This window comes from Monomorium pharaonis, chromosome 1, assembly GCF_013373865.1.
Source record: "Monomorium pharaonis isolate MP-MQ-018 chromosome 1, ASM1337386v2, whole genome shotgun sequence".
NCBI classification, from domain to species: Eukaryota; Metazoa; Arthropoda; class Insecta; order Hymenoptera; family Formicidae; genus Monomorium; species Monomorium pharaonis.
In genome coordinates, this window is record NC_050467.1 from 31,551,123 (window position 1) to 31,565,405 (window position 14,283).

The 14,283-nt window shown below is 44.5% G+C and overlaps 2 protein-coding genes and 1 long non-coding RNA gene across 3 annotated transcripts; all 3 read left to right on the forward strand.

Annotated features, from left to right (window-relative positions):
* Positions 1-1,405: 1,405 nt before the first annotated feature.
* Positions 1,406-2,149, forward strand: LOC105828977 (luc7-like protein 3). Its single transcript, XM_012667584.1, has one exon. The coding sequence runs from the start codon at positions 1,406-1,408 to the stop codon at positions 2,147-2,149; it is 744 nt and encodes a 247-aa protein (XP_012523038.1).
* A 1,811-nt stretch (positions 2,150-3,960) lies between these two features.
* Positions 3,961-5,987, forward strand: LOC118646276. The gene is given in 2 exon segments (XM_036288796.1): positions 3,961-5,562; positions 5,564-5,987. Coding segments are annotated over 2 exon segments (1,218 nt in total). The 5' UTR covers positions 3,961-4,598; the 3' UTR covers positions 5,818-5,987.
* A 5,389-nt stretch (positions 5,988-11,376) lies between these two features.
* On the forward strand, positions 11,377-13,580 carry LOC118647914. The gene is made up of 2 exons (XR_004965056.1): positions 11,377-11,467; positions 11,550-13,580. It is a non-coding gene; the product is annotated as an uncharacterized LOC118647914 (long non-coding RNA).
* Positions 13,581-14,283: the final 703 nt, after the last annotated feature.

A 14,283-nucleotide genomic window follows, 5' to 3' on the forward strand; every position in this document is an offset into this window, starting at 1 on the left:
GTATGACAACCGTGAGCGAGAGCGATTCGGGAGTAAGCGAGCCAGGCGCGACGGCCAAGCGTAACTCGAAGACGCGAAAACGCGTGAGCGACGAACAACCAACGTGGTTCGACTAGAGCGAGAACGAGGAGCGAAGAATCGTACCGCGACAGCGCGAGATAACGCGAAGACGCGAGAACGCGATCCCACCCGGTATAACCGAGCGTTACGAACGCGACGAATTTGAACAGAGAGTAGACGCGAACAACGGTTATGCATTTAGAAAGGGTAGGCGACGCGAGACGCGCAACGGAACGACGAGTTTGACACTCGAACAAGGATATTACGTTTATCCGATGGTAAAAATACCGTACGAAAACCGAGATCCGTGGATAACGTGCGAGAAAACGAGACCAGACGCGATACGCGACAAAACGCGAGGAGCGATCATCAAGCTTGACAATTCGCTACGAAGACTCGAGAGCGAAACGCTCAAGAGGGAAGCGATCGAGCGACAGAAACGCGAGAGCGAGAAACGCAAGCGAGCGAATCGAATAATTGACGATAGCATAATTTCGCAAGCGATCGAATCGTGTAGGCGACTAGCGAGCGATCCGAGAGCGCCGATTTGGCATAGGTTAACGACCGAGTGCGAAATTCGGGCCCGAAGAACGCGCGACGAGGCTGACAACGTCTCCGAGGACAACGCGCGGACAGCGACGCCCGATCCCGATCGTTGCCAAACCAATCGCAAGCGCGAACGAGACGTCAACTCGGCGGAAACGACGATTCTCAAGAGATCACGCATCTACGAGAATCAACAGGAGGACCCATTGTGCTGGGATATATCCTCGATACTACCGCCAGACGACGAGAGGAACAGCGACAGACCAGAGGAGGAGATCAACGTGGTCGATTCGAACGACGAGGGGAGCGCCAAAACGACGAAATCGTCGACGCTCGTGACCGAGTCGAAGCGAACAGATTCGACGCGCGAGAATAAACTATCGCGACAAATAGCGATACCATCGACGTCCGATAAGGAAAAAACCGTCGAAAATACCGAGCGAGCAACCAACGACCGTGATACCGACCGAAGCGCGAGCGACGACAGCGGCAGACCCAGAGGTGGCCCGTGAACGCAACGCGAGTGCACGATAGCCTCAGTTGACGACGAAACCGCGAAGCCAAGGGACGTACGACGCGATACCGCGACTAAGCGCGAACGTGCGAGTTATCAGAGGATCGAGACGATGGATCAACAGCCATTCAAAGAACTGCTCGAGGAGGAGAAGAGAACGAATTTAGAGTTTCGAACGCATCTGAGAAATCGAATTAGCGTAGCTCAGATTCAGGCGAGAATCGAAACGATGCGAAGATTCATGGACGCGGACAAACTAACCGATCCGACTTCAACGCGGGTGAGATGCTCATCAAGAAGAAGAACAGCGAAAGTCTCGCCAAATTTAAGATTACAACCCACACGATGAGACATCCGACAGTTCCCGAAGAGGAAGACATCGAATTCTATACCGTGGTGAAATACTCGAACGGCCGACTAACGGTAACGCAATTCCATCCAAAACCAGACGCTAGACAACAACAACAAACGAGCGCGATGGACGTAGCAGACGCGAGCATGCAACCAATTGTGCAGCTCAGCGCGGTCACACCACCACCGGCTAACGACGAAATAGTCGATACACCCGTACGCGAAAAAACCGTCGAGAAGCAAAAACAGCGCGATACGAAGCAACAATCGCGTCGAGAACGCGAAAGGCGCAAGGCGCAACAGAAAAAGAGAAGGAGAGAGACGTCCAGCAAGTCGAGCGGAACCCCGAAAAAGTCAAGTAGGGACAATAGAAAACCGCTAAGGCGAAAGGACAGAAAGATTGACGGCAGATCGGTGAGAAGACCCGAGTCTTACTTGCGAGGCCAAGGCGGTAAATTTGCGCCAAAACCCCGCATCACCGAGACGCGAATCGTCAGAGCAGCCGACAAGGACACCGAGAAGAGTCAGACGAGGACGGAGGACGCGCGAAACGATGGTAACGGCAACGATCAGGGGAAGGACGGAGCGAGTCCGACGCTCACCAGTGGAGCTAAGAAACCCGATCAACCCCAACCAGCGACGTCAGACGAGCCCAGACCTTCAACATCCAAGGAATGAGAGCGAAAAGACAACGCGTAACCTAAAACACGCAAATGTAAATAATATACATAACCGTAATTTTAAGATTTTACAATACACTAGCGATATACTCCGTAATTTTAGGATAAATATAGAATAATCTCGTAGACAATAAGCCTAACATGTAATACTTACCTTAAATCTTAAGCGCATTTCTTACTAACACATATATATACAGGGTGGGCCATTTTAAAAAATACAGTCAATTTTCTCGTAAACTAAGCGAAATATCGAAAAATGGTTCAGACATGTGTTGCATGGTTTCGAAGGGGCTATAAGATGGTGCCATTGGTTTGACCTTGGATAATCATTTGAGGGTCACGTGAAGGTCACCTCAATTTTTTTAAATGGAACCCCCTATTTTTTATTACATATTCTTGTAGCTGACCTCGAGAGCTTTCCAAAACACTACAGTCAAATGTATTTTCATTGTGTACTTTTCGAGTTATAAAGCTCGAAAGTTGTAACATTTTGATAAAAATACAAAATATCTCTTAAAATATTCACTTTCCGATAGTCTTATTTTACATGCTCCGACTAATCAAGGCAAGATACGAACGCGGATCCAGCCAGTCAAGGCAAGATACGAACGCGGATCCAGCCAGTCAAGGCAAGATACGAACGCGGATCCAGCCAGTCAAGGCAAGATACGAACACTGATCCAGCCAGTCAAGGCAAGATACGAACACTGATCCAGCCAGTCAAGGCAAGATACGAACACTGATCCAGCCAGTCAAGGCAAGATACGAACACTGATCCAGCCAGTCAAGGCAAGATACGAACACTGATCCAGCCAGTCAAGGCAAGATACGAACGCGGATCCAGCCAGTCAAGGCAAGATACGAACACTGATCCAGCCAGTCAAGGCAAGATACGAACGCGGATCCAGCCAGTCAAGGCAAGATACGAACACTGATCCAGCCAGTCAAGGCAAGATACGAACGCGGATCCAGCCAGTCAAGGCAAGATATGAACACGGATCCAGCCAGTCAAGGCAAGATCGTTGATGGTTCTGTCAACTAAAGTAAGATCAAGAAGAATCCCGCCACCGAAGGCAAAATCGAGAATGATCCAGTCAATAAAGATTTATCGAATCAATTGTTCGAAGTTGTCTCCATTGGCTTGGATACATAATGCCAACCTATCTTGGAAATGTCTTACTGTCTTGAGTAACATATCGCGCGTTATTCTTCTGCAAGCTTCTCGTATCCTTTCTATCATATTTTCTCTTGTTGTAGGCGTTTGCTCGTACACGACATTTTTCAGGTATCCCCATAAGAAAAAGTCGGGCGACGTCAGATCAGGAGATCGTGCAGGCCACGCGACAGGGCCACCTCGTCCAATCCATCTGTCATTATACGTTTCATTCAGGTAATCTCTCACATATCTTGTATAGTGAGGTGGCGCGCCATCGAGTTGTATCCATAACCTCTGGCGTGTTTGCAGGTCAACGTTTTCAAGTAATTGTGGTAAATCATCTCTAAGAAATGCCAGAAAGTTTTCCCCGTTGACATTTCCGTCAAAGAAATAGGGACCAATCAAATACCCATTCACAATTCCGCACCAAACATTGATACTCCAACGATTCTGATTATCTATTGGTCTATGCCAATGGGGATTAACATCTGACCAATAGTGACAATTATGCCTATTTAGCTCACCATTATTTTTAAATGTCGACTCATCAGAGAACATGACAAAATTGAAAAAATTTTGTTCAGCTCTGATCATTTGTTGTGCCCATTGACAAAATTGGATACGCAATTGCATATCTCTTTGACTCAGAGCTTGTGTCAACGTTATGTGGTAGGGATGGTATTTAAGTTTCTTCATAATCCTCCTAATTGTTGATCTTGGAATACCTAGTTCCCTTGCCAAAATCCGTTGACTAACATGAGGATTGAGATGAATTGCTGCCAGGAGCGTGACCACACGATTGTCATTTTCATCATACACATGATCTTTCCTTTTACGTTTGAGATCACCTTCACGAGCTCTTCGTTCGAGGTTTCGGATTAAAGCAGGATTGGGGTGTCTTTCCCTTTCAGGATACCGATCTCGGTAAACTCGCGAAGCTTCGTGATAATTTAAATGACATTCTCCAAGAATGAGAATAATATCAATGATCTCCGAGGGTGAATAGTCTGGCATTATTTTTTCCGTAGTTGCAAAATCCTTGAGCGATAATGAAGGGATACAATTGATAATTTGTATACAGATTTTTCCTTTAGTAAGTATAATAACCATTTGTGCATTATTATCATATCCCTCTGTATGTCCCTGTAAGATTATCACCATCTCCTTATCTGACGTCGCCCGACTTTTTCTTATGAATATACCTGAAAATTGTCGTGTACAAGCAAACGCCAACGTTGTTGTTATTTCAGGTATATTCATAAGAAAAAGTCGGGCGACGTCAGATAAGGAGATGGTGATAATCTTACAGGGACATACAGAGGGATATGATAATAATGCACAAATGGTTATTATACTTACTAAAGGAAAAATCTGTATACAAATTATCAATTGTATCCCTTCATTATCGCTTAAGGATTTTGCAACTACGGAAAAAATAATGCCAGACTATTCACCCTCGGAGATCATTGATATTATTCTCATTCTTGGAGAATGTCATTTAAATTATCACGAAGCTTCGCGAGTTTACCGAGATCGGTATCCTGAAAGGGAAAGACACCCCAATCCTGCTTTAATCCGAAACCTCGAACGAAGAGCTCGTGAAGGTGATCTCAAACGTAAAAGGAAAGATCATGTGTATGATGAAAATGACAATCGTGTGGTCACGCTCCTGGCAGCAATTCATCTCAATCCTCATGTTAGTCAACGGATTTTGGCAAGGAAACTAGGTATTCCAAGATCAACAATTAGGAGGATTATGAAGAAACTTAAATACCATCCCTACCACATAACGTTGACACAAGCTCTGAGTCAAAGGGATATGCAATTGCGTATCCAATTTTGTCAATGGGCACAACAAATGATCAGAGCTGAACAAAATTTTTTCAATTTTGTCATGTTCTCTGATGAGTCGACATTTAAAAATAATGGTGAGCTAAATAGGCATAATTGTCACTATTGGTCAGATGTTAATCCCCATTGGCATAGACCAATAGATAATCAGAATCGTTGGAGTATCAATGTTTGGTGCGGAATTGTGAATGGGTATTTGATTGGTCCCTATTTCTTTGACGGAAATGTCAACGGGGAAAACTTTCTGGCATTTCTTAGAGATGATTTACCACAATTACTTGAAAACGTTGACCTGCAAACACGCCAGAGGTTATGGATACAACTCGATGGCGCGCCACCTCACTATACAAGATATGTGAGAGATTACCTGAATGAAACGTATAATGATCATGGACAGATGGATTGGACGAGGTGGCCCCGTCGCGTGGCCTGCACGATCTCCTGATCTGACGTCGCCCGACTTTTTCTTATGGGGATACCTGAAAAATGTCGTGTACGAGCAAACGCCTACAACAAGAGAAAATATGATAGAAAGGATACGAGAAGCTTGCAGAAGAATAACGCGCGATATGTTACTCAAGACAGTAAGACATTTCCAAGATAGGTTGGCATTATGTATCCAAGCCAATGGAGACAACTTCGAACAATTGATTCGATAAATCTTTATTGACTGGATCATTCTCGATTTTGCCTTCGGTGGCGGGATTCTTCTTGATCTTACTTTAGTTGACAGAACCATCAACGATCTTGCCTTGACTGGCTGGATCCGTGTTCGTATCTTGCCTTGACTGGCTGGATCCGCGTTCGTATCTTGCCTTGACTGGCTGGATCAGTGTTCGTATCTTGCCTTGATTGGCTGGATCCGCGTTCGTATCTTGCCTTGACTGGCTGGATCAGTGTTCGTATCTTGCCTTGACTGGCTGGATCCGCGTTCGTATCTTGCCTTGACTGGCTGGATCAGTGTTCGTATCTTGCCTTGACTGGCTGGATCAGTGTTCGTATCTTGCCTTGACTGGCTGGATCAGTGTTCGTATCTTGCCTTGACTGGCTGGATCAGTGTTCGTATCTTGCCTTGACTGGCTGGATCAGTGTTCGTATCTTGCCTTGACTGGCTGGATCCGCGTTCGTATCTTGCCTTGACTGGCTGGATCCGCGTTCGTATCTTGCCTTGACTGGCTGGATCCGCGTTCGTATCTTGCCTTGATTAGTCGGAGCATGTAAAATAAGACTATCGGAAAGTGAATATTTTAAGAGATATTTTGTATTTTTATCAAAATGTTACAACTTTCGAGCTTTATAACTCGAAAAGTACACAATGAAAATACATTTGACTGTAGTGTTTTGGAAAGCTCTCGAGGTCAGCTACAAGAATATGTAATAAAAAATAGGGGGTTCCATTTAAAAAAATTGAGGTGACCTTCACGTGACCCTCAAATGATTATCCAAGGTCAAACCAATGGCACCATCTTATAGCCCCTTCGAAACCATGCAACACATGTCTGAACCATTTTTCGATATTTCGCTTAGTTTACGAGAAAATTGACTGTATTTTTTAAAATGGCCCACCCTGTATATATATATATACAAATATTACAAATATCTTAACCTAAAAATACATATACATACTATATTAAAGAATATATATATTATACTTAAGCTGATATACATATCCTAATCGTATTAAACATTAAAATATCATATACCTACCTTAAGCCTAATTTTAAGTCTCATATAAGATATACTTACCTTAAGTTTGCTAGAAATATACACATATTATGTCTATTTTAACTATAAAACACACATATTATATACCTACCGTGATTTTAACACACATATTATATTCAACCTAGTTTAAGGCATATATATCACTAAAAATATAAGCATTATAATCATCCTAGTCTTAAGAAAATATATTATACTTATTCCAAACGTGAAAACACGTATATATCATACTCAACTTTATATTAAGAGCACATACATATAGATATGATAATTATTCTAAACTTAAGCCACATGCGTTATATATATATTAATCCTAGCTTTAAGCATTATACTTACCTTAAAAACGATGTATAGAAACAATCCACACCGTAATTTTCATATTTTTTAATTCTGTAGCGATACATAACCCATTTATCCTCGTACTAACAAGTAGAAATAAGAACTGCATGCTTCATACACATCCTAGAATAAGAAAGAGAATATATAAAGTTAACTAACCCTAAGTTTAAAAGATTTAACATTATCTTATAAAAAAAAATAAATAAATAAATAATATAATAATAAAATATAATTAAATAGAATACTTACCTTTATACTTACCTTTAAGATAAAAGATCCAAGAGATCGCGTAACCTGAAAAAAAAAAGAATTAGAATTAACATATCGAAAAGATTAAAAAGTTTTAGTTTAATTTTTACTTACCACGAATCCAGAACGGACAACCAACTGGAAAACCTGAAAAGAAAATAGAAAAAAGTTTAGTTTCATTTTTTTTTTTATAACTATTAAAATCTAATACTTACCTTTGCACAATATACCTAGTGTCGACTCAACTACAATATAATAACCTTTATATATTCTACCTAGACGATAAGATTATAATATACTTACCTCATATATACATATCCTAGCCCGATAAACAAAGAAAAAGAACAAAAAGAAAAGGCCATGAGACGTTAAAAAGAAAAATCATATTAATCATTAGCATTAAGAAACATGTAATAATCGATAGCGTTAAGACAAATACGAACGCGAGAACGTATGAATGGGCAGCGACGGTGGACCGGTCGCGACAGTATACGAGCAGTTAGCTCATTTTTCTGAGACTACGTCTCCCAAAAACTCGCTAAGGCGAGGAAATTGAGACCGACGACCACGTCGTGCTCAGGGTGCGACCGGTGCGGCGCCGCCGATGTGTGAACGAGCGTCAAGCGCGCGAGAGAACGGCGACAGACCGGCGGAGCGCGGGCATCGGCCCAAGGTACCGCGAAATACCGCGTAGCGACGAACGAGCGGACTCGAGGCCGTAAAAAACGGCAAATTACGGGCGGCCCGGCGACCCGTTGATGCCCCATCCCCGCCACGCAGCGAGGGGGCGTGACGGACATGCGCGAGGACGCAAGTGGGGAGAACCGCCAAGACCGTGGCGTCCCGACGAGTGGGGAGCCTCGGGGAGTCTCTTCCGGGCATTCGACTAAGAAGGACGCGTACAACCGGTAGCTCCGCGAAGAATTATACGCAGTTACGCAGCGAACGAAGGCGCAGCTCGCCTAACGCGACAACAGCGGCGTGCCCGTCGGTCGGTTGTGCCACGACGCGCGTTTTGGGTAGAGTGTCCGCGCGGCGGCATCGCGAGGCAGCGAGGGGCCGGTTCGTGCGTTTTGCGGCGTCGTGCTTCGACGACGACGAGGTCCGAGGTGTACGACGAGTCGATTGTGAAGCGGGTAGCGCGTGTGTGCGAGCGTACGTGTGAGTGTGTGCGGAGCCAGCGGTGAGAGACGTTGTGAATCGCCGAAAGAGTGATAAATAAAGGCTCTGTGTTGCACCGGAGAAACCAGTGTGTTTTCTAACCTCCACGACCACCACGTCCCAAGCGAGCTAGCGGACGCGAGACAGCGCGCCCGGCGAACGCGCCCGCGACATTCATCCTCGGCGGCTGGAGGACAAACCGACCTGGCGATCGTGAACGAAGGCGCGACAGCGCCAGAGGGACCATCAACAGCGACGGGAGGACCGACGAGTGTCCCGAGCATACGCGAGTAGGAGGAGGTCATCGCAAGGTCGGACGAATAAGTCACGCGAAACCGGCAATCCCGGCGATTTCGCGAGTACGCGGGGACCGTCCGGCTACAACCTAACCTAACCTTGCAGCCGACGGAGACCATCGGGACTGCACCGATCCGTGACTTATCGATAACCATCCAGAGGATGCAGCCGACACCGCAGCCGACGCCGAGAGCGCAGCCCGAAGGTCGAGCAGCCGAGGAGATGACACCGACAGCCGAGCCGAGAAAGGCGACGCCGACGCCGACGCCGATAGCCGAGAATTCGGAGACCACCGAGACGGCATCGGAGACACCGATAAACAAAGACACAGTACGCGAGTACGACGATGATAAAGACATTCCGCCCGCGTCACAGTTCGTCACACTGTGAAGTGACATTGTATATAATATATATAGTGTTTGTATTAATTAAAAGCATTATTCAATTTATATTTTTTGTATTAGATTTAAATAACATTGTAACGTTTACGCAACCGCCGCGCGCCGCGAACGCCGAGAATAACACGAGATAACCACGAGAGCGTCGCGTGTAGGGGATATGCGTGTGTGTGAGAAAACGCGTAGAATTAAGCCGCGTATTAATAAATATGTATGTACGTACATGCGAGTACGTTTATTAAAGTCATATTACGTTTATTTCGTTTATAGCGCACGAAACCGCAATGCGAATGCGCCAGATATTATGTTTTATTAAATAAAACTTTGTAAAATGTTAATTATTAGCATGCTATATTGCATTAGTTATTCCTGTGTAAAACACATTATATTATTATCGTTATTTAGCTCAGATCGACGAACGAACGAACCGACATCCAGCCGCGAATGGGCACGAGGCACCGCAGCGCCTAAGCGACAGGCAACCCGCCGTACGCAAATAATGACAGATGCAGGTTAGGATGCCCATGGACACGAGACGCATACTTTTACATGTACGCCAGACGCGTACATTAGTCGATTTCTGTCGAGATTCCACGCTCGCTGGCATTGTATTTACATATCCGGTGGATGAATATTGCCTACTATATAATAATTATAATTTCTATTGACTACCAGCCAGTTGGAATCGCGACGATAACATGGGAGGTCTACGACGCGTTAGTCGAGCCTAATATTCAATTTCTAATTATTCTGTATTAATTTGCATTAATTTACGTTAATTATTGCATGTGGAAACGTTTCCATGCATGTAAGTTATGCGCGAGTTAAGGTCTGTGAATTCAGATTAACATTCATTTATAATTTCTTATTTAACGATTAAATTCGTACTTATTCTTTTGATTACGTTTAGTTAGAGCTAATTAGCTCTGAATTTGCAAGTTGCGCGTGATTAATTAAGTGCATATTAAAGATTACTAAAATCTTAAGCCCCATTTGAGAGGCAAACCGGAACAGACCTGAGCTCGACTTAAGATTTGCGAACGCCGCTTGCCACCATGGGAATTCGAGATACCCATCGCATCGCGCATGCGAGTTATGGTGAGCAAGCGAGATGAGAGACCGTGTGAGTGAGATAACTACTCGAGGTTCCCCGATTGGTGGAGACGACCGCGATAGCAACAACGGGCCAATCGAGGAATCTCGAGAGGGGAAATGCATGGGAAACGACACGCTGGAAGCGTCGCTGAAAAAGTCTGCATCGAGATCTTAAGGGAGACAGACGTGCGTGCGATATCTGTCTTCCCGTGTGATTTCGAGATCGTTCTACGATTAATTGTAAGTGCGCAGGCAGCAACGGGCGCGACATTACGTGTACGCGACAACACCCGCGAGCCTCGCCGGCAGACTATTTCCGGGTAACCCGACAATTTCCTCAAAAAATGGAGGAGTGATGTTGGTACTAACGAAAGTCCCTAAACACTAAATTTTAATTTTTGTGTATTAGCAGGTTATTTGACATTATATTGTAGATTCATTTATTATTTGTATTTGCACCGCGCATATGTTTTCGCGCTGACAGATTTATTACTGATGCAGTTTTACTGATCACAAATATTAACATTTAATGCCTACGGACTTTCGTTAGTACCAACATCACTCCTCCATTTTTTGAGGAAATTGTCGGGTTACCTATTTCCGCGTGATAATATTCGCGAGCGCGTTAAATATCACGAAGGTCGAGACACGTTGTGCGAGAGGCGTGTCGAGACAAAGGAAACCGCGACACATGCGTGGGCGATATTAAAGCCGTTGCGTAAATGTGCGTGTGAGTGTTTATATTAAATAAATCGAGTTGTGTGATACTTGTGAGAGCATTATTTATTCGTGCGACCCAAAATTCACCTCTTGGGCGATTCTCTCGAGTTGACGGGAGATTGCATCATCCCACCCGGACCACGCAGAAGGGATTCCCAGAGGATTTAGCAGCAAGGGAGACCTCGGACGAGCTCGGGGAAACACGACGAGCGAGGCCTTCAGCAGTGTTCAGCCGAATAGGCATAATTAACATCCGGCCGAAGGACGACCAAGGCCGTGACCACACCCTGGCGGAGGGGAGATACACCGACCTGGCGACCGTGATAAAGTAAGAGATCTTAAGAAATTCGTTAATTTCCCGGGATTTTCGTAATTCCGAGGACGAGTTCGGTCACAACCTAACCTTGCAGCCGACGGTAGCCATTGGACCTGCACCGATCCGCGACCTGTCCGTGGCCATCGAGAGGATGCAGCCGACGCCGAGGACGCAGCCCGAAGGCCGAGCGACCGAGGAGACGACACCGACGGCCGCGCCAAGGAAGGCGACGCCGACGCCGATAGCCGAAGGAGCGGACACCACCGAGATAGCATCGGAGACGCAGTCAACCAATGTGACAGCGCGCGAGTGCGATAGTGACAATGACATTCCGCCCGCGTCACAGTTTGTCACACTGTGAAGTGACATTAAAAGTATATATTATAGTATTTGTGTTAATCAAAGATATTGTTTAGTTTATTTTATATGTATTAGTTATAAGCATTATTGTAACATTTACGCAACCGCCGCGACCGCAACGAGTAGCGCGATGTAACCGCGAAGAGTGTCGTGAGAATGGGAATGCGTGTGTGAAAGAGCGCGTGTAAATAAGCCGCGTGTAAAAATATATATATACGTACACGTTAGTACGGTCATTGTGATAATAAAAAAATATTTTTTTTTTTTTTTTTTTTGTTAATACGCACGAAGTCGCAATGCGAATGCGCCACGAATTAGGTTCTCTAGAATAAAGATTTTGTAATATATTAAATAATAGCATGTTAAACTGTAATAGTTTATTTCCTTGTAAAACACGTCGTATTTATATTATTATTTAGTTCAGATCGACAAGCGAACGAGCCGACCACGAACCGCGAACGGGCACGAGGCACCGGAGCGATAGGCAACCCGCCGAGCGCGAGTTTTGACAGGTGCAGGTTAGGATGCCCATGGACGCGAGACACATACTTTAATATGTACGCGAGACGCGTACATCAGTCGATTTCCATCGAGATTCCACGCTTGCTGGCATTGTATTTGCATATCCGGTGGATGAATATAGCATACCACATAATTATAATTATTTCTATTGATTACCAGCCAGTTGGAATCGCGACAATAACCTGGGAGGTATACGACGCGTTAATCGAGCATAATCTTTAATTTCTTATTGATTTGTATTGATTTCCATTGATTTTCATTAATTATTACATTTAGAAGCGTTTCAAAGCGTGCGAGTTATGCGCGAGCACAGGTCTGTGAATTCAGATTAATGTTTATTTCATATTACGTATACAACGATTAAATTCGTGTTTATTCTTTTAATTACAGTTAGTTAGAGCCAATTAACTCTTAATTTGCAAGATGCGCGTAAATAATTAAGCGCATATTAAGATTACTAAAGCTTAAGCCCCATTTGCGAGGCAGACCAGAACAGACCAGGGGCTCGATTCTTGAATTTATTCGCAAGAGAAACGTATTCGCAAATTCTGTTCTTACAGAAAAGTTAGAAATTTATTGGCTATCGTATGGCTATTAACCAATAAACTTACAACTTTCTGTTAGAGCGAGTATTTGCGTATACGTTTTTCTTGCGAATGACTTCAAGAACCGGGCCTCTGAGCTCGAATATAGATTTACGAACGCCGCTTGCCATGAGAATTCGAGATCCCCATCGCATCGCGCATGCGAGCTATGGTGTGCAAGCGAGAAGGGAGACTGTGCGAGTGAGATAACCACTCGAGGTTCCCCGATTAGTGGAGACAACCGCGATAGCAACAACGGCTCAATCGGAGAATCTCGAGAGGGGGAATGTGTGGGAAACGGCACGCTGGAAGCGTTACTAAAAAAGTCTGCATCGAGATCTCAAGGGAGACGGACGTGTGTGCGAGGGTCTGTCTTCCCGCGCGATTTCGCGATCGATTAACGATCAATTAGAAGTGCGTAGGCAGTAACGGGCGCGACACGACGTGTACGCGATACTACCCGCGAGCCTCGCCGGCAGGCTATTTCCGCGTGATAATATTCGCGAACGCGTTAAATATCACGAAGGTCGAGACACGTTGTGCGAGAGGCGTGTCGAGACAAAGAAACCGCGACACATGCGTAGGCGATATTAAAGCCATTGCGTAAATGTGCGTGTGAGTGATTATAATAAATAAAACGAGTTGTGTGATACATGTGAGAGCCTGATTTATTTGTGCGACCCATTAATTACACCCTGGGCGAGTCTCTCATTTTGGCGGGAGATTGCATCATCCCACGCGGACCACGCAGGAGGGATTCCCAGAGGACAGCGATAGCGAGAGGGACCTCAGACGAGCTCGGAAAGGCACAGCAAGCGAGGACTTCCGCAATTTTTAGCCAAATAGGCGAATATTACATCCGGCCGAAGGACGCTCAAGGCCGTGACCACACCCTGGCGACGGGCGATACACCGACCTGCCAACCGTGTTAAAGTAAGAAATCTTAAGAAATTTGTAAGTTTCTCGGGATTATAACCCAGCAAACACAAAGTTACATGTAACGTGCTTGTTAGTTGTAATTTCCCACTCAACAATGTAATTGTAATATAACACGTGTGTTATATTACAATTACATTGTTGAGTGGGAAATTACAACTAACAGGAACGTTACATGTAACTTTGTGTTTGCTGGGAATAATTTCGATGCTGAGTTTGGTCACAACATAACCTAACTTTACCTCTAAAGAAAAAAGAGAAAAAAAGAGTTACATCTACATTGTAACAATCTTCTACCGCAATAATGCAATATTTTGCAATTATTCTGCAAAATAATACATCATTGTTCCCAGATTACAATAATAAAATGTTTATTTTTTTAAAAACTGCAATAGCATGTTATAGCAACATTGCGATAGAATAGAT